The sequence below is a fragment of the Mastacembelus armatus genome, chromosome 6 (assembly GCF_900324485.2).
Source record: "Mastacembelus armatus chromosome 6, fMasArm1.2, whole genome shotgun sequence".
NCBI lineage: Eukaryota > Metazoa > Chordata > Actinopteri > Synbranchiformes > Mastacembelidae > Mastacembelus > Mastacembelus armatus.
Genome location: NC_046638.1, coordinates 3,052,634 through 3,070,413, shown reverse-complemented (window position 1 = coordinate 3,070,413; position 17,780 = coordinate 3,052,634). Strand labels below are relative to the sequence as shown.

At 40.5% G+C, this 17,780-nt stretch overlaps 1 protein-coding gene across 2 annotated transcripts in view; it reads left to right on the top strand.

Annotated features, from left to right (window-relative positions):
- Window positions 1-17,780, top strand: part of lrriq1 (leucine-rich repeats and IQ motif containing 1) — a 29,445-nt gene that overhangs the window by 6,139 nt on the left and 5,526 nt on the right. For both annotated transcript variants that reach the window (XM_026311681.1, XM_026311682.1), the window contains exons 11-23: window positions 851-978; window positions 1,179-1,252; window positions 1,812-1,905; window positions 5,251-5,430; window positions 8,280-8,684; window positions 9,141-9,324; window positions 10,106-10,231; window positions 10,701-10,787; window positions 11,661-11,794; window positions 11,988-12,059; window positions 12,161-12,249; window positions 13,122-13,223; window positions 17,331-17,424. In XM_026311681.1, the coding sequence (XP_026167466.1) occupies window positions 851-978; window positions 1,179-1,252; window positions 1,812-1,905; window positions 5,251-5,430; window positions 8,280-8,684; window positions 9,141-9,324; window positions 10,106-10,231; window positions 10,701-10,787; window positions 11,661-11,794; window positions 11,988-12,059; window positions 12,161-12,249; window positions 13,122-13,223; window positions 17,331-17,424 (1,769 nt within the window). The remainder of the gene's footprint in view (window positions 1-850; window positions 979-1,178; window positions 1,253-1,811; window positions 1,906-5,250; window positions 5,431-8,279; window positions 8,685-9,140; window positions 9,325-10,105; window positions 10,232-10,700; window positions 10,788-11,660; window positions 11,795-11,987; window positions 12,060-12,160; window positions 12,250-13,121; window positions 13,224-17,330; window positions 17,425-17,780) is intronic.

The following is a 17,780-nucleotide window of genomic DNA, read 5'->3' as shown; positions in this document are numbered from 1 at the left end:
GCTAAAATTTTGTATTGAAATTTATCATGCATTTTGATTTGGACAGCTTCCTGCAAACCACAGCAATGAAAGAGTTTTAAATAGATGGGTGAAGACAGGAATGCAACATTTTCCTTCAGTCCAAAAAACTGCCCTTCTAGACCAAAAAAGGATGTGCTGTAACAAGCTCAGTGTTGGTCATCTGATATGGATGATTCTTAGTTTCATATTGTACACAACAGGGTGATGGTGCACTTCATTTTCCCACATAAGATACACTACCAGAACGCTGTATCTGTTGGCTGACAGTGCACATTTTCAAGCTGATCAAAGATAAACTTTGGCCTGCAGGTCTCAGAAACATGAACTGAAGTGTGAAGTGGATTCTTGAATTTGGCGGTCAAACAGGCTTCATTTGAGCAAAAAGAGATGCAAGAGTCAGCATACACTATACCAATGCCCTCTCCCTGTCACGCCTAGTTGAAAGCCTTTAATTAATGTAATTAGTAACACTTGTGTTTGACTAGACAGGTTATTTTGTATGAGCAGCAGCTGGAAAGAATGCACAATTACTGAAGCTTATCTTTCTCTTCTTCTTGCTTGATGAGGCAAGAAAAAGGAAAGGGTTAGCTGCAGAGTAAGATAGATATGAATAGTAGTTATTAGTAGGATCATGTATGGAACTGGTATTTCCTGAAGGATCCTTTGGTCACTTATGGCTGACAGCCATGACTTTAGAAGGACTAAAACAACTGACATTGATGGATGGGGTCATTTTGTTGCCACTGGACCAGCAGCAACAGTGCGAAGTTAGTCTAACCCCTCAGTCTGACCAGTGTTAAATGACTGCATCATCCTGTTTGTCCTTCAGCCCCCCAGTCTGAACAACCACGTCCTCCTAAGAGAGCTGCATCTGGACGACAACTGCATCTCCTCCCTGCAGGGCCTCACTGCCAGCTGGCTTCCCCTTATGCAACACCTCTCTGCAGCCCAGAACAGGTATATTATATATGTATTTCAATATTTGTCTGTTTTTTCTTTTTTTGGTAATATGATAGAAAAAATCAAAGTCCATACAATTTTATGTGGCTCATACAACCATGGAAACTTAAAGTAGTCACATGATTTCAGAATGTTTAGTGTTTGACACTGACATGAATCCTATCTTAAGATGTGTGGGGTTTCTCTGTGTTTCTTAGAATTACCAAGCTACCCTGCATGTCTGATTTTGTGTCCCTTGCAAACCTGGATCTTCAATTCAACTGCATATCAGGTAACATGTTTCGACTGAACTGTATAATATATATAAATCTTGTCTCCTCATCGTAAAGACACAACTTGAACTTCTGCTTTGCATGTAATATGGACAGATTTTAAACCTGCATTGTTTTTGCACTTCGTAACATGTTTAAAAGAGCTTTATAAAGATTTATAGTATTAGAACTATTAGTACTGTACTTTTAGTACTTGTTACATCCACCTGTAGACTCACAGACCTTTTTCCTGTCCAGTGCCTCACTCCCACTCAGCCACAGATTAATTTCACTTAACAGAAGAAGTTACAAAAGCTATACATTTACATGCACCAAGCCTTTAGGCATAAACACTTATGATTCAATCTCACTGCTGCATTCTTGTTGGCGGTCTGCCCACTTTCCATGTACAGTATATGACTGCTTGGAAATAAGATGCATAAGCTATCTGGGACACATCTCTGTTTATTTCATCCATCTGATGTAGCTCTCCATAACCAGAGGAGACGCTGGTGAAAGTCAGGAATAGACTGAAAAATAGACACTGACATAGCAAAACTGTATTTCCACTTCTCTCAGAGCTGCAGAATCTGTGTGAGAGTCTTAAGGGATGTAAATTCTTGCAAGATGTCTACCTCACAGGGAATCCTCTTCAGCAGGAGAGTGGCTGGAGGTAAGGTGAAGACTCCATGTAGGAGTTGAAAAAATTACGTAGGTTATTGTTTTCCAGGAACATGTTATCTAATCTGTATGTTTATACTTTTAGGATGCATCATCACTGTTGTGTTAATCTGATTTGAATGCATTTCTGGATGCATGACTAGCAAATTTCTTCTCTGTAGTACCTACACATTTTCAAATCAAGATAGTATAATTAGAATTTTTTTGTAATTCCATCCATCCATCCATCTATTTTCTATACCCGCTTATTCCTTAACCAGGGTCCCAGGGACCTGCTGGAGCCTATCCCAGCTCTCTCTGGGTGAAAGGCAGGGGTCCACCCTGGACAGGTCCCCAGTCCATCACAGGGCCACATAGAGACAAACAACCTCACACACTCACACTCACTCCTATGGGCAATTTAGAGTCACCAATCAACCTGACATACATGTTTTTGGACTGTGGGAGGAAACCAGAGGACCTGGAGAAAACCCACACAAGCACAGGGAGAACATGCAAACTCCACACAGAAAGGCCCCTGATGGGTTTCAAACCAGGAACCTGTGTGGGCTGTGAGGCAACAGTGCTAACCACTCATCCACTATGCTGTCCCTTTTTTGTAATTCATTCTGAAAAAATTCTATGGGAAAACAGCTTCTGCTTCCTTTGCTCTGAGATATCAGTTGATGCGATGGATGTTTAAAGGAACATACCAGTGAAAAACCTGCATTTCTCTATCACAAATTCAGTCTACTGGCTCAGGTAGTCTAAACATTCCTGCAGAACACAGGCCTTCCTGTCCACTTCCCAGGATTAACACTGTGATCCATGTCCGCTATTAGATTACTGCAACGTGCCACTGACATCTGTGTGTGCGTGTGCCGTGTTAAGTGCTTGTAATTCCCAAAATATTGATACAACAGAAAAGTCAATTATTTTTTCTGTGTCACTTTGCTTATTCACTTACAGTGCCTAAATATTCTTCCCATGTTAAGACAATTGGACTGACTTAAAAATATGCAATAACCACTTATTCGTCATGCTTTTATTGGCTTGTCACAAACAATGATGTCAGCTGTTAACAGGTTTGCAAAATGATTTGGCTTGGCAGAGTTACACCCATTTACTAAAGAAAAATACACAAAACATGAAAAACTATACTTTGTTTGCTCCTCCAAAAGGCCCTTAATGTTGCAGTTTTAGAAAATTATTTTATGAATTTATTTTTTTTTATTTCTCAGCATTTAGATTGTTGTGTTCAGGGAGTTTCTTCAGTCAATTCTTTGTATTTTAGGTTTTTACATTATATATATATTATTTTTTTGTGTAGATTTTCTTTTTGTAGTGACTCATTCTTAAAAAAAAAAAAAAAACTATCAACATCATACTTTTTTTCATCTTCAGCTGTAACTGAAACATTACCTTAATATTTTATTGAACTTTACTTAACCTCCAGTGCCAACAGTGGAATTAAACCTCTATATTTCAACACTCATGCCCTGGCCCTTTCATCCCGAGCCAGTGATAACACTGGCTAAATTAAAGCACCAAAAGGCATCACTAAGAATTACACCCTCGTATGCAGCCCCTAATCCAGAAGACGTGAAAGAAGAAAACACTGAGCCTGAATAATCAGGCCCTCTTTAAGAGTATGTGTTTTTGAGGAAGTCTTCACTAAATGAAATACGGGCTGGAGAAGGAGGATGAAGGAATGTGAGCCAAAAACAGTGTTTCCCTCTGAAAGGAGGATGAAATTTATATCAGTTTAGGGAAGATTCAGGTTGAAGCCCAAGTGTAGTCGATGTGGAAAGAGAGATTGATAGCACTAAAACTGTGAAGATGCTACTTTTAGTTTGAAAAATAATGTTTCATTTTGGTTATTGTAACTAGTCTTGACAGACATACTATTTACAATACCCCAATAGAGAAAGGTGAATGAAAACTGTTGAATATAGTGCAGAGGTTATCACAGTAAAGAGAGAGAGTTAAAACAACAACTCAGGACATCTAATTATTGTGTTCATAGGTCTACCCTGCATTCTCCCAAGTGTGTCTAAGTAGCGTCCATTTCTGAATTAAGTTACACTCCCCACCTCAGTGAGCTCATATAACGATCAAAAGGTCCTGTTTGGGTTTGGAGCTTCATTTGAAAACATCCAGCCAGACAGCATGCCCGAAGGGTTGGAATCCAATGCCGATCTGTGTCGGGGAGACCAAATGGAGCACAACAAACTGGTATCCCTCCGACAGTAGAAAGATCCTGTCCTTTGTGATCGAGTCTTTGTCAGTTGAAGTAGGTTCTGAAAAACTCTGCATGTTATCGTGGCATAGTATGAACTGTTTATAAGGTTTTAAATCCTCAAACAAGGATCTGAAGAACAAGCCTTAAAAACTTTAGCTGAATCAGTATATTCTATCAATTGGGCCACCAAGATTATTGTCAATTTTTAGGTTATTTTTCAACTGGATATATTATTTTGCTTTATCTGTTAGTTGTAGTATGAAGAACTGATAGTATAATAAACCTAGGTTTTAAATAATCTAGCAAAATCCACCCTGAAAAAATCCTTTAACGCCACAGATTGATAAAACTTGACATATATACATAGGGAGTTATAAAAAATAAATATTCAGATATTCACAAATGCAAACATTACCTAGTAAATGAAAGGTTTGCTCTAAACATGTTTTATCTTTCTCTGGTGATATGAGAGGCAACATTTAAAAGCCTGTGGTGCTCTGGGAATCAATTTTGAGAAACTATGTTTTTCATAATGTTTTTTAAAAAATGTACTTTTTAGCCTAAGGGCTTGTGTTTTATGGAGTTGTTGCTGTTCCCTAGTGTCCTGTAGAGTTTCTAGCTCCACATTTTCCCACTGAACATAGACCACATTTGGCCAGTGCTCGACTGGTGGATTCTCTGAATCGGTTTCTCTGGCAGATAGTTGGGATTCCGCTGCTTGTACATCCTTAGCCTCAGGCAGTGGTCACCTCTCCCCCAAAACTCACAGCCGTTCAGGGCTCCCCTCCAGTTTTAAAGCTGATACTACCTGCCATTTGGTGGGGGTTTTTATCAAATGCAGGTGTGTGTAACTACACTCTTCTATATAACAATATAAATTTGAACAAGCATGTTAACTGTGTAAAAAAGTATTGAAACAGTAATTTTAGATCAGTGTGCATCATTTATACAAGTCAACAAAGTACATCTTAGTGGCCTCAGAGTGTACTTTGCCCTGAGTGTACTTTAAAATGTTTTTTTTTTTTTTGTGATATTACAGTAATGAGAATCTGGCTTTAAATTAATTCATTAAATAAGCTTTAATGAGCACTGAAATTTAATCCACTTTACTTTCAGGTCCACTCTGGAGACAGCACTGCCTGGCTTGAGGGCCATTGATAACCAGGTGATGGACTCCTTTCTATCAGCCCCCCCTGTTCAGCAGGTCAGCTTGTCCTCAGTGACCTTCCTAATATTCTGTCAGACTCAGCTTCAGCAGACCTGTGAGCTACAGCAGCAGCTCAGCAGGGAGCTCAGGTAAGAGACAAATTACTGACTCCTCAGTGTGTCGTATATTTATTGTGGAAGAGTACCAGCTAAAGTGATTGGAATGGTGTGTGAGCCCAAAATGTATTGCTTTACTGTTCTCTTTCTAAAGTTGTCATGAACCAGTGCTTCTTATTGTTAATTGAAATCATCATGATTGTTTTCTGACACCAGGGCTCAACTATGTGTAGCAGGGATTTTCCGCTTGGTCAGATCACATACCAACCTAATCTATGCAGGGAAAGTGAACTGTCTAAAGGATTTGACTATGCCTGATGAATGAGAAGTAAATCAGTAAAACATGTAGGAGATTTGAAACCCTACAGGTATTATACCATACTTGAAAATAAAAACAGAATCAAGTGTACAACCAAAATAAAATTGAACAGGATGCGACTATGCTGTAAATGACTGCAAACCTATTTACTGGCTATCACGTTACACTTTTTATTGTGTGCTAACATGCCTGTCAGACAGATAGTCAGATATGAAGCTTCAGGAATGTTAGCTATCCTCTTGTTATGTCTGATGCATAGGACATAGTGAGCCTAAGACAACGTCCATCTATTTTCACAAGTCCTTCAATGTCACTGGCCTCTACATGCACTGACACTATACAAGATGGACCACCAACACTTAAAACAGTGGTCATCTCTCCGCTTATCTTCATGACCTTTCTAAATTACACAGCACAAAAGATGAAACATGGTGGAGGCTCCCCCGTATGGGTCACATCGAGGACTCCTATGGCTTGGGGGATATCGTGGTGTTCCCTTTGCTTCACCCCTCAGTGTGTGCCCTCTACCCCTTGGTCCTCTGGACAATGGTCCATTTTGGGGGCTTTGCAAGGACTAACACAGCCATTTAACCCCTGGCCTGACCTTGTGTCAGGCTGAGGGGTAAGGGAGTTGAGAAGAGTGCCACACGCCAGTCCACTTCATAACTTTTCTCTGCAGGTTATAAGATTCCTAACGAAATACCTCTATTTTACACATGTAAGTTAACTTTTAAGAATTTAGCTGAACAGCTAAAAACTGCTGTATTAGTACAAGCACCTAGTATAATTGTAAATTCCAATGTCTGAATCAAAAGATTTCTGTTTCAGAACTTTTCCCCTTTGCTTTTGCTGGCTGTATTCTGTATTCTCCTTGGTCACATTCACTTGATACTAAACAGTGAAAAAATCTTTTACTCAAGTTAGAGGGTTAATTCAGAATCTCTAATGATGTTTTAGGGGAATTGGCTTTACAGGCAATAGTCAAGAAACTGTAGCAAAGAAATATTGCATTTGCCCATGCTTTACACCGAGACAGAGGTGTTTGCAGTATGGGAATCACTTGTTTCAGGCATGAATGTTAGCTATACATCCATCCAACCTTCTAGCCCTTACTTTTGACCTTTCTACATAAAGGCCACCTTACTTCCTACATTGCCACTGAACACTGACATTGCCAAGTTTTGTGTGCTGCAAATCATTCAAGACCAATTTGTTAATTAAAACAATTGTTCCTCCTGTTAAAGTGATTTCTTGCAAAAAGGATTATAATGTACCAGATGGAGATCAAATTTTATAACAGATACAGATTTTAATTGTTTCGGGCATGGCTGACACATTACTGTTTTCATGGGAATAAAGTATTAAAGGACTTTAGCGATGTACATTTAAACTACAGTCTTGCATGTTTTCGATATTCCTTCACATTTGATAATCTTGGTGAGATGGCATCTGCTGTAAATTTGTATAAATGTGGTTATTGATAGATATAGGTTAGAAATACAAAATAATGTCTTAATAATAATCTTTTAGAAGTTTAGGAATTTTAACATTTGTTATACATGGTGACCCTGGAGTGAACCAGCAGGTACAGAGAGAAAGGGTCACTGGGGTCACAATGCTTTTGGACCTCCTGACTCCCATCTCCCTTGTCCCACTGAGAATGAAGAGCTAGGTCTTTGTAGAGAAGAAGCTGCACTACCTAAGGCTACTCGCCTTCAGACTGGCTGGGTACTGATGTGTCTCGAGCCCCTCAGGGTGGAAGACAGGGAGGGGACCAGAATCAAGCATTGCTAATAGATTCATTAAGTTTCCATTGAGGTGGCTTTGTAGTCAGATTATCCCACATCCATGGTTTATCCCCTCAATGAAAGAGACATTATTTGGAATTAAGTCTCTCTCTCACACACACACACACACACACACACACACACACACACACACACACACACACACACACACACACACACACACACAAGCACCTAAGATGAACCGGTCAAGAATAAGAGGTGAATGTAGCATAATTTGATATTCACTTAATTTAGGATTAGATAGTTATGGATTGAATTTCTTAAGAAATGATGCACGTCAAATTAATTGATTAATTAAGCTACTCACTACAATTAAGCTACTCACAACTCACAAGAGTTGCAGACCTTAAAGAATTTTACTAGTATTGAATGTTGAGAGAACTTGAATGTTTACTTGGAGACTGTTATGTAAAGATAATGTGTCGTTCCAAAATGTTTAGCTTACTAAAGACATCAGTTCAAGATTAGATTAAAGTAATTATGCATCTTTGCCTTAAAGCTTTTATTTATGAAAATTACTGCTTTCACTGCGTGTTTGCAACCAGTTGTTAATGTCTCACAAACTGAGTAAACAATATGTTTGTTAGCTGCATTCTTGTAAAGGAGGGTCTGTGCAGTCTATATGAGCTGCTACATACAGTTCTTTCTTTTAGAGGGTGTGATAGTGATTCTTGTGATTCTTCTCTGCCTCTAATACAGTACATTCAAATATCCAAGGCTTAAACAGTGTGGTGTTTGTGTGTATGTGTTCACAGTAATGCTTCGTCTTCCCTGGATGCTGTGAAAGACTTGTGCCGGCACTTCACTGAGATTCTGAAGCTGGCTGAGGATCAGAGATTTGCACACGAATATGGCAACATCACTGTGTTTACAAGTCAAGTGATGCAGAAAAAATCAGTGGCCATGGACAATATCAATGCTGAAATGTTTATTAAGCACTCGGAAATGGAGGCCACTGACAAAGGCTTAACCGTCAATTATAGTAACAATAACAGGTGCAGCTACTGGACATTTGAGGAGTCATCTACAGAGAATTGGTGTGACCCATTAGGTGCTGTTACAAAGACAGACCATCACTCCTTGGCCACAAAGGAAATAACATCTTCCTCCGATTTTGAAATGGTTGCTGTGTCCAACTATCAAGACCTGGACCTCAAAAAGTAATTCCCCAAATGTTTTGTCTGTATCAGTGTCCAATTCTATATATCCATTTCATTCAATTGATATGTTTGTAATCAAAGCCTGCTGACTTAAACAAACACTCTAACTTTTATATAATTCCTCCTATAGCAGCTCAGCATTTATTAGTTTCTGTCGAAGAGCATTTGTCATCATTGGAGCCTCCTCTGTTTAATTTACAGCTAAAGATGTTGAACATCTTACTCATTTTAACACAAAGCTTCATCATTAACACTATGCTATCTTTGGGAGGACAATATATCTTTAATATGAAGGCTGGAGCTGGACAGATTTAAACTCTCCAAAGTCCTGCAGTCCAGATGTCTGCTCAGAAATAAATTCACATTTTGAAAGACAAAGGTGCCATGACATCATGAATAACCCCCACTTTTGTGTGTTTGCATATTTGTCTAAGTGTGTGTCCTTTTTATGAGCAGCACAGCAGCAGTCGTGATTCAGCAGTGGTGGAGGAAATACAGACAGAAATGTGGGATCATCAGGAGCCCCCTGTCATCTGAGAGGGAAAGGGGAAGAAGAGGTGATGGAGAAAAGCCAGAGTTGGATCCTTCATATCTTAATGGGAGCTTTGTTGGCCAACATCAAGCAGCAACTGTGATCCAGGTAAAACTGTGGGAATTTTGTCAGATATTTGGATGTTTTTGCAGTTTGACCTTAAGGTTAAAAATAGATATGCAAATGAGATTGTGGGCACTCGCGTAGGTTTAAAAGGGTTAAAAAGAAAAGTCTTTTACGCCTGTAACTGTTGCTTAACCTGTCAGTGTATAATTTGAATGGTGGTACAAAGCTGAAGTCACTTCCACACAATGTCATTTGTCATCCATCCTCAGGCCTCCTGAGCCTACGTGCTATGGAGGCTTATTCAGCTAATCCTGTGAACAGAGGTGCAAAGTGCTGTTCTGAAAAACATGTTACTCAACGCTTCTCCCAAATCCCTTGTCAATAGAAAAGTGTTTGATGAGTCCTCAGGGCTCACTAAGGTAGAATGTGGGGGTGATGGTGTACTTGTAAAGTGTTTGTGTGTGTTTGCATGTATATGCGTGCACACTTGCGTGCGTGTGTGTGGGGGTGTGGGGGGGTTCAGAGTGATTAATCAGATTCCAAAAAAGTGCAGTAGTAAGAGTTCTAGGATTCCTGCTCGGCTCAACTTGAAGTGAGGAGTGCGCCCCCCGGCCCACTGGGAATTGGAGGATTTAGAGGCACACTGGAGCTCCATTTGTCTCGGAACAGCCCGGAGTCACGCAGAGTTCAGACAGCAGAACATTCAGCAATTAAAAGAGGGGTTAACATGTTTTATCTCCCTAATGGGATAACACACAATATTTATGTTTGCTCCGTGATTCATGAAGAGGTTTCTACCATATCTTTCTTTGGGTACCTCTAGGCGTTCTGGAGGGGCTTCACCCTGAGGAGGAGACTTGCATCTGCTCTTACTGCTGTCACATGCCTCAGCACCAAGGAGGATGACACCTTTGAAGACGTGGATATGGATGAATTTGTCTTTGATGGGGTATGCTCACAAGTTGGTTTGTCCTACACTTTCAGAGTTCAGTGATTCCCCATCCTATGCCCCTTGAGACATACAAACCTGATGAGACAAATCTGCAATGGTATATACTGTAAACAGAGAAACATCCACAAATATTCACAAAACCCATGCATGTATGATGAAAAAGACATAAAATTATATCAGGTTACACAGAAAGCTGCAGGCATTTGGACACACAAAAACAGAAATGTACAGACATGGGATAATGCAGACAGCCTGTATGTACACCCATCAACACACACATCATGCACAAACACACATCCACAAATCTTTGAGCTATTATTTTAACCTTTTCTTGACACTTGAGAACTCCTGCATTAGAGTATATTAAATACATTACAGTAGAATATTAACTATAATATATATATATATATATATATATAAATATTTAAAATGTAAAATATGTAAAATATTTTTATTTTTTACAAAGACAGCACTGGAGCAATGGACATTGCAGCTTCCTGGAGACTCATCTTCTAGATGTGACTGTGTGTCAGAGGTGCCACTATCTCCAAAGGTAAGGCAGCTGTCTCTGGATCTTCCCTAATATTGAAACTTAGAGAGCGGGTACTCTATTGAAAGTGGAATTTTGAGCTTAGCAGCTCCTATGTGATGTCAACTAGAGTTATTATCTTGCCCTGTCCCCCGCTCATCTTGCTCATTGGCCCCTCCAGGATTTGTCTCACTCTCCGTGATTGATCTTAAAATTTATTCTCTTGGAAAACAAGATTATTTCCTGGAGCACTGAAAGTTGGTCAGCACCAGCAGATGTCATTTTTCAAGCTGGCGGACTGTCGTCCTGTTTTTTTTCCCTTCATTTACCTCTTGTTGGATCTTTTCTTTGGAGCATACTCAGCGCTGTACATCATGGTAGCCGGGTTAGGCCAGCTGATGTGGTGCAGCTGCTGTCATGGCCAGGCTCAATGTGTTGACACTGAGGTACACTTCAAAGGCGAGGTTGAACAATTTAGCACTTTGACAAAGAGAAAATGTGATCAGGAGAGTAATTAAACTCTTAGTTTGACATACATATGTGCATTCCTTGACTGGGAAAACTCACTTTGGTTAAACATGCTAAACAAATACCTCAGTTGCAGCAATGCACATGTGTTAAATGTAACTGGACTTTATTGAAGACATTAAATTGCATTTTCCCTATAATGGAGCAGTCCGTTTACTAGAAGGAAGGAACCTAAACTCAGCTTAAACTGTATCTTTCCATTTAGAACTCCAGCATCACACAATTCAGATGTTGATTCAATAAAGTTTTCTATCAACACTCAAGTAAATGAAAAACTTTGCAATGTCTAAAAGGCAAGCTACTAAAAATCTACCCAGAGTGATAAGGGCTGTGAATTATTTCTGACACTGATTAATCTATTTATTTCAGCCTCCTGGGCTCTTTCGTGGACCCCCACAGGACACCCTCCCACCACCAGTTGTATGGAGGCCAAAGCAGGCCTGGGGAGCTGGAGAACATTTAGGCTCTGCTTGGCAGAGTGATTCCTCAGAGGCCTCCAACAGGTACAGCAGCACAGCCCACAGACTATTTACTGTTTTCCCCGTAGAGAATCGAACTTTTGCTCACACTCTACTTCATTTGTCTTTTACACCGTCTACATACTGTCATCATATAAAATAATAAACATTTAAAAAATTGTGCTGTATAAATATGTCATGTGATTTATTTTAAGTACTATAATCTTTGGGATTTCAGAAGCAAATCTCCTGCTTTGGCGTCACAGCTCAGTGGCCTCTCTGAAAGGTCAGAAAAGATTCTGGAAGAATGGTAAGTTATCATCTCATTGTACATTGTGTCTTCGTGGTTATCCATGATTATCACTGTGCCCTGTTAATACACTGAATGGGATTTTCTGTCATTGTCTTCAGGGGCTTTACCGACAGCCACACAGCTCTTCTGATGCTCAAGAGAGCTCAGAAGATGAAATCAAAGAAAGAGCAGCAAAAGAAACATAAGGGTGAGTGTGTTTGGAACAGAATCATTACAAATATTTTATTATGGGTGTCTGGTGTGTGTATTTGCACCTGTCATTTTTTTTTTAGGTTTAACAGAATCAGTTTCACATGAAGAAATGTTATTATAAAGGAAGATCTGAAGCCCTAATGTATTTTTTCTTAAATTGACTTAGTTACAAAGCTTTATTTGTTCACTAATCCTACCTGAAGTATTGTTTCTTACCGTCTCCCTGAGTCCTACTCTTTCAACATTTCATATACCTCATAAGATGGAGGGAAACGTCTGTTGTGACATAAATCTATTTTCTAAAGTGGGAAAATGCACGGAAATGTTTGGTTTTTTTCATTCCCATCTTTGTTCCTTTGGCTGTGCAGCAAGAACAGCGAACCTTTCCACCCCATGTATGTTAATGAGCCATAACAGACAGCAGAAGCCACCGCCAGTCTCCTCTTATTCGGTCTTATTTGAGAGCCTGCACAGGAAATAACGATTGCCAAGAAACCTCTTGACAAGTCATCCCATGATGATTTTTCCATTTCATTGTAGTGGTTGAGTGTTGCTGCACTGCAAGGTGACCTCACCTTTGCTCTTTTCCAAGAAACAGTAGCCCTTGCCATGGTTATCATGCTATGGTTGAGTAGAGGGGGGGCGTCTCTTTGATCAGAATTGCAAATGCATGATTCCAATATCAGGGTTCTTGTCATCTTGCTACACTAACACACAGGTCTATGTCGGCTGTAACTCCTAATGGCATCTGCCTCAGTGGAACCAGAGCACTGTTCTAATATTTTCCGAATGTTAGATCCTGTTTTTTTGCCTATGGTTTTAGGCCTACCTTGTCCTTCTTTGACCCTCTCTTTTTTACTCTCCTAGATCCTTTAGTTCGCCTTGCCTTATTCAGAAACTGCAATTACCAGCTGAATCCAGTAGAGACACGAAACAGACCTGCACCACGTAACAGAAAGGATCTGAAAGGTAGGGCTTCGGACATGCTGTTAATAGCAGTAACTGTCTGCTTTTATTCTAAAACCTTTATTGGGACAAAATAAACAGTCTGTGCAGGTAGGTATGTTGTTTTTGATAGAAATGATGGCTAAAATTAAAAAAATAAAACTTTTTTTTAAACCGGGGAATCTGACTCCTACAGATTTAAGTGTATAAACCACTTTGCCACTTAAAAAAACAAAACATTTGTGCACCGTTTCTTTTGTATTGTGTCTTAGTTTATCAGAGATGATGCACTTTTTATTGTTATTGGAAATATGACTTCAAAAGAGTTTGCAGTTTGGCTGTGGTGTGAACTAGTAAAGGCCTCACATCCAGAGTATGAACCTTGGTGCTGTAACAACAGTACTCACCAACAGGAAGTGAATTCACAGGTCTCTGTCTGGGCCATGCTGCCAAAAGCACGAAATACCCCTTAAATATTTGCTTCTCATTTCATGTTACTTTTTATAAAAGAAAAGAAAAATGGGATGTTTTTCATGTTATATTTCTCTTCTTGGGTGGATCGCTTCAGTAATTTGTTTGTGAAATAGTTTTAAAAAGCATTCCCTTGTTTCACACTGAGTCATCGCTGTTTTTTCAACAGTCCGTGAATTGTCTGTTAAAAAGCATTTGCATCTGACAATGATTGACAAATTCATGTTTCTTGAACAGGTTGTATTATGACCACTGTTATTCCTGACAGTGGAATCAAATATGAGCAACAGATAGCTGTAGATAAACTCTCAGCCAACTGGCGGTCGAGGACCAGTTCCATCCAAATTACCTACAGTATTATGTTACAACAAAATTTCCAGTTCTGTTTCTTTCCAGTATTCTTATCTCTCCCCTCCACCCTTGTCTTGATAATTCATCCAGCAGTACTTCTTGAGCAATGCAGTGAAGCAGCTACACCAGCTGATAAAGTAACAGGGGTCACAGGAAAGGACATCATGCTTCCTTCTCCCCTTAATACCCTGTGTCCTTGGTTGGCTTTCTGATCTACCTGAGTGGGGTCTCATAAAATTCACACCTCTAACCTGGTCAGTTCTCAAGGAGGCGTCTCCTGCTGCCTTTTTATTGCATGATCATGAGGCAATGGCCTGTTGGCAGAGGTGATTCTTTGGAACTGGCTCATGGTACTTTGGGTCCCAGCTGTCAGTAAACAGGCGCAGGCCAGTCTCCCTTATGCTCCCCTGGTCCTGACCTGTGGAAAGCACCCCTCTTCCGGATCCATCCCCAGTGCCCGGGGCCTAGCCAGCCCAGCTCGGCCCAGCCAGCACTCTCCGACAGGGGCTAACGTTTCAGGCTTTGAGTCAAGCCCCTTCTGGAGGTGATTAGCCCCAAACCCATGACAGATTCTTTCCAAGATATCCGACGCGGCATGTTTATTTTATCCGGGCTCTTTGTGTGGATGTGCTGGACATGAGTAACCCACTTGAAATGGGTATCGGCTTACATACCCAGAGAGGGAGAGACAGAGAGAGAGAGAGAGACTGAGAGGGAGTGAATAGAACAGAGCCATATGACATTTTCTGTTAAAGGCAAAAGATATAGAAATACCCTTCCCTGTTTCTAGATGATCTGAATTGTCAAGTGTCTTGGTGCTGCACATGTTAAAGAGGTTGTTTGCCTCTAAGCATTTCTCCTCTTACTTTCCAGCAAGCCCTTCCACCAAAGCACCCCCCTCCTCAGCACACACATTTCCAGCCTTCGTCTTCCATCCAAACTAAGATTCAACCCACCAAACATCCGCTCTCATATCAGAGGGGACACAAGAGTATATATTTTTATTTCAGCCTGGAACCCCTACCTCCTGAGCACTTAACTTGATTTCACACTTCAAGTCCTCTACAAAGTCCAACTGAAACACAATCATCTTGTTTATCCTCCATCATCCAAAATAACTCCATGTCACACTATTTACTACCATTCACATGCATTCAATTTCACCCCTGTAATCTCAGTGCTTCAATTTATATCAAGCAGTGGACCTTGCTCTTTACAGTATATGTTAGGGCTGCACTGGCACAGTTATGAAGAAACCTACAGAGCCAGTGTAGAGTAGGGCAGCAGTCTGAATCGTTGGTCAAATGTCAGACCCACTATTTTTCTTCCTTCACTTTGCAAATGACAGCAGAAACTATGATGCTATGTGTACAAAATGGCACATAAATAAAATACAAAACAAGGTAAGAATTAGCTGTAGCTTAGATGTTTTAAGTGTTGATGGGCAGATTTGAAGTCTAATACCTAAAGTCCAGCATTCTTCAGGGCAGGTGAACTACAAGACTTTATATTGAAGCCAAGATGTGAATCTGTCTGGCCACTGAATGCTGACCATTAGGTTGACAGTAGAACTGCTAGTTGGATAGTTCAGTAGTTTCAGACTTACCCCCACACCATCATGATGTGCTCAACCATTTCTGTAACTTTCAAAAACCAGCATCTGACATTCACGTTCACTTCCACTTCAGAGGTGAGATGGGCCCAGGGTTCAAACTTCTCTCCCTACTTTTTTTCCCCCATTCTGTCACTTTTCTAGTGTGCAGCTCTTCGAGCTGACAGTGGGAGCTGTTATGTGTAACCTGCCCCATCAAATTCCCACATTTCAGGAATTACTCCTCTGAGACCGGAGTTGTCGAATATGATGACTGGAATTGGTTTGTTTGTGGTACCATTTTAATTTATCATTAGGGTCTTCACTGGTCCTCATCCATGGCCTGACAAGATCAGAGGGGAGCAGGCTCCAAAGTGCCAGCATCATCCTTCAACTCTGGTTTGCTGCGGGCCCTCCCCCTCTCCAGCTCTTTCCCTCAGTGGGGACAAGATCACTTAATGTGCATAAGAGCCCTTCGTAACAGGCATGACTCCTATGGGCCCCCTCCTGATGTCCTGGAGGGGTACGGAGGGGGGATTCAGGAGATTGGATGGGGTCAGTAGGGGGTTTAGTGGAGGGTTCAGAGGGGAAAATGGATGAGTCTTTCCATGCTACTGGTGTGCAGCATGAACTTTTTCAAGGTGTTCATCTTGGACCATTGTGTACTGTATGTGTCATATGCATTCACCTACAGGGATTTCAAATTAATTTTTTTATGCTCTTAGCAATGTTTGATGGATGGATTAGATGATGTGAATGTCATGTAACTGTGAGCAGGTATTATAGAACCCTTGTTTGGATTATACAATGCTATAACAAGTAGAGTGTATGAGCAAGGTAGAATTGAAAAAATATTCCTCTGAGGGCTTTTCTGGACAGCCTGGACTCTGTCTCTCTGTGTAGTTTCAGCTTTAGAAAGTGTGAGTAGCTATTTCCTGGCCTTTGCTGCCCCGGGGGGAGGCATCTGTCACTTGACATTTTTAGTGGGGCTTTTCAATTAACCCATGAAAACTGTAAAGCTTTTCTCTTCTTTTTACGACTCAGCAAAACCAAATAAATGGCTTAAATAAATGCATCATTAGTTCCAGCATAGGGCTGTCAAGATTCATCATCAGTTTACACCCATCTATGGCAGCATTACTATCAGCACAACATAAATGTTTACTTTGAATTATGACCTCATTATGGGATTTCAGCATAACTCGTAAATCAGCAGCCTTTCAGATTTCTCTCTTTAACAAACTGTTGGAACTTCGCTTGGATTCAATTTTGCAAAGAACCACATGATCCAACAATTGTCGAAAACTTGTAGAACATTTCCCCTTGCATCTTTCAGTGACTATAGTTATAAATACTCCAAACAAATACACCACGTTAAGCCAAAACAGAAATGGAGCTGATCTCTCCCAGTGCTGGGATCCTTACTGGTTGTAATTAGAGCGAAACATGTCAAACGTTGTTACAGATCAGACCCATGAGCTGTTTATTTGTTAAACTTGTACCTTGGTGAGTATCTGTTAACACACCTCTTTCACTTCAGTGGACATTATGTCTCTCATCACTTAGAAACATGCCACCTTCACCCAAACCTTTACTGAACAGGCAGCACACGCAGTCTTTGCTGTTGTCATCAAGAATGTTACTTAACAGACAAGAGGCACTGGAGGGAAAAAAGTAATTGTCTGTGACGTGTATTTGATGTTTTCTGTCGAGGGCAGTTTGCAAGGCCAAGCTGGGAGATAAGACGGAGCAAGTGAAGCAGGAACGAACTCAGCAGTGGCTGCGCACCGAGTCTGACAGGGACTCTGAGAGGTGAGGCTGAATGTAGGTCATACTGGAAGGTGGTGTGTTGTGCAGATAAAATTGCTTTAAAGGGCTGCTTCAACAAATTATGAAAAAATTTATTTTATTTTCGGTGATATCATTCACGCACATAATTCTGGTTTTATCTGACCATGTTTTCAAATTATCTGTCCCTGTGACTTGACAGATAGGTCTGTGGTTTAGCCCAGTGCCACTGGGACTTTGTTGGAAAGACTGTAATGACACTTTGCTGCTGCTGCTGCACCTTTTTAACCCATACGAGCCCATGGTGACACAGGTTTCACAAACTCCTTTAAATGTACTGGAAAGTTCCTTATACAGCTTTATGCTTGACCTTACCTCCT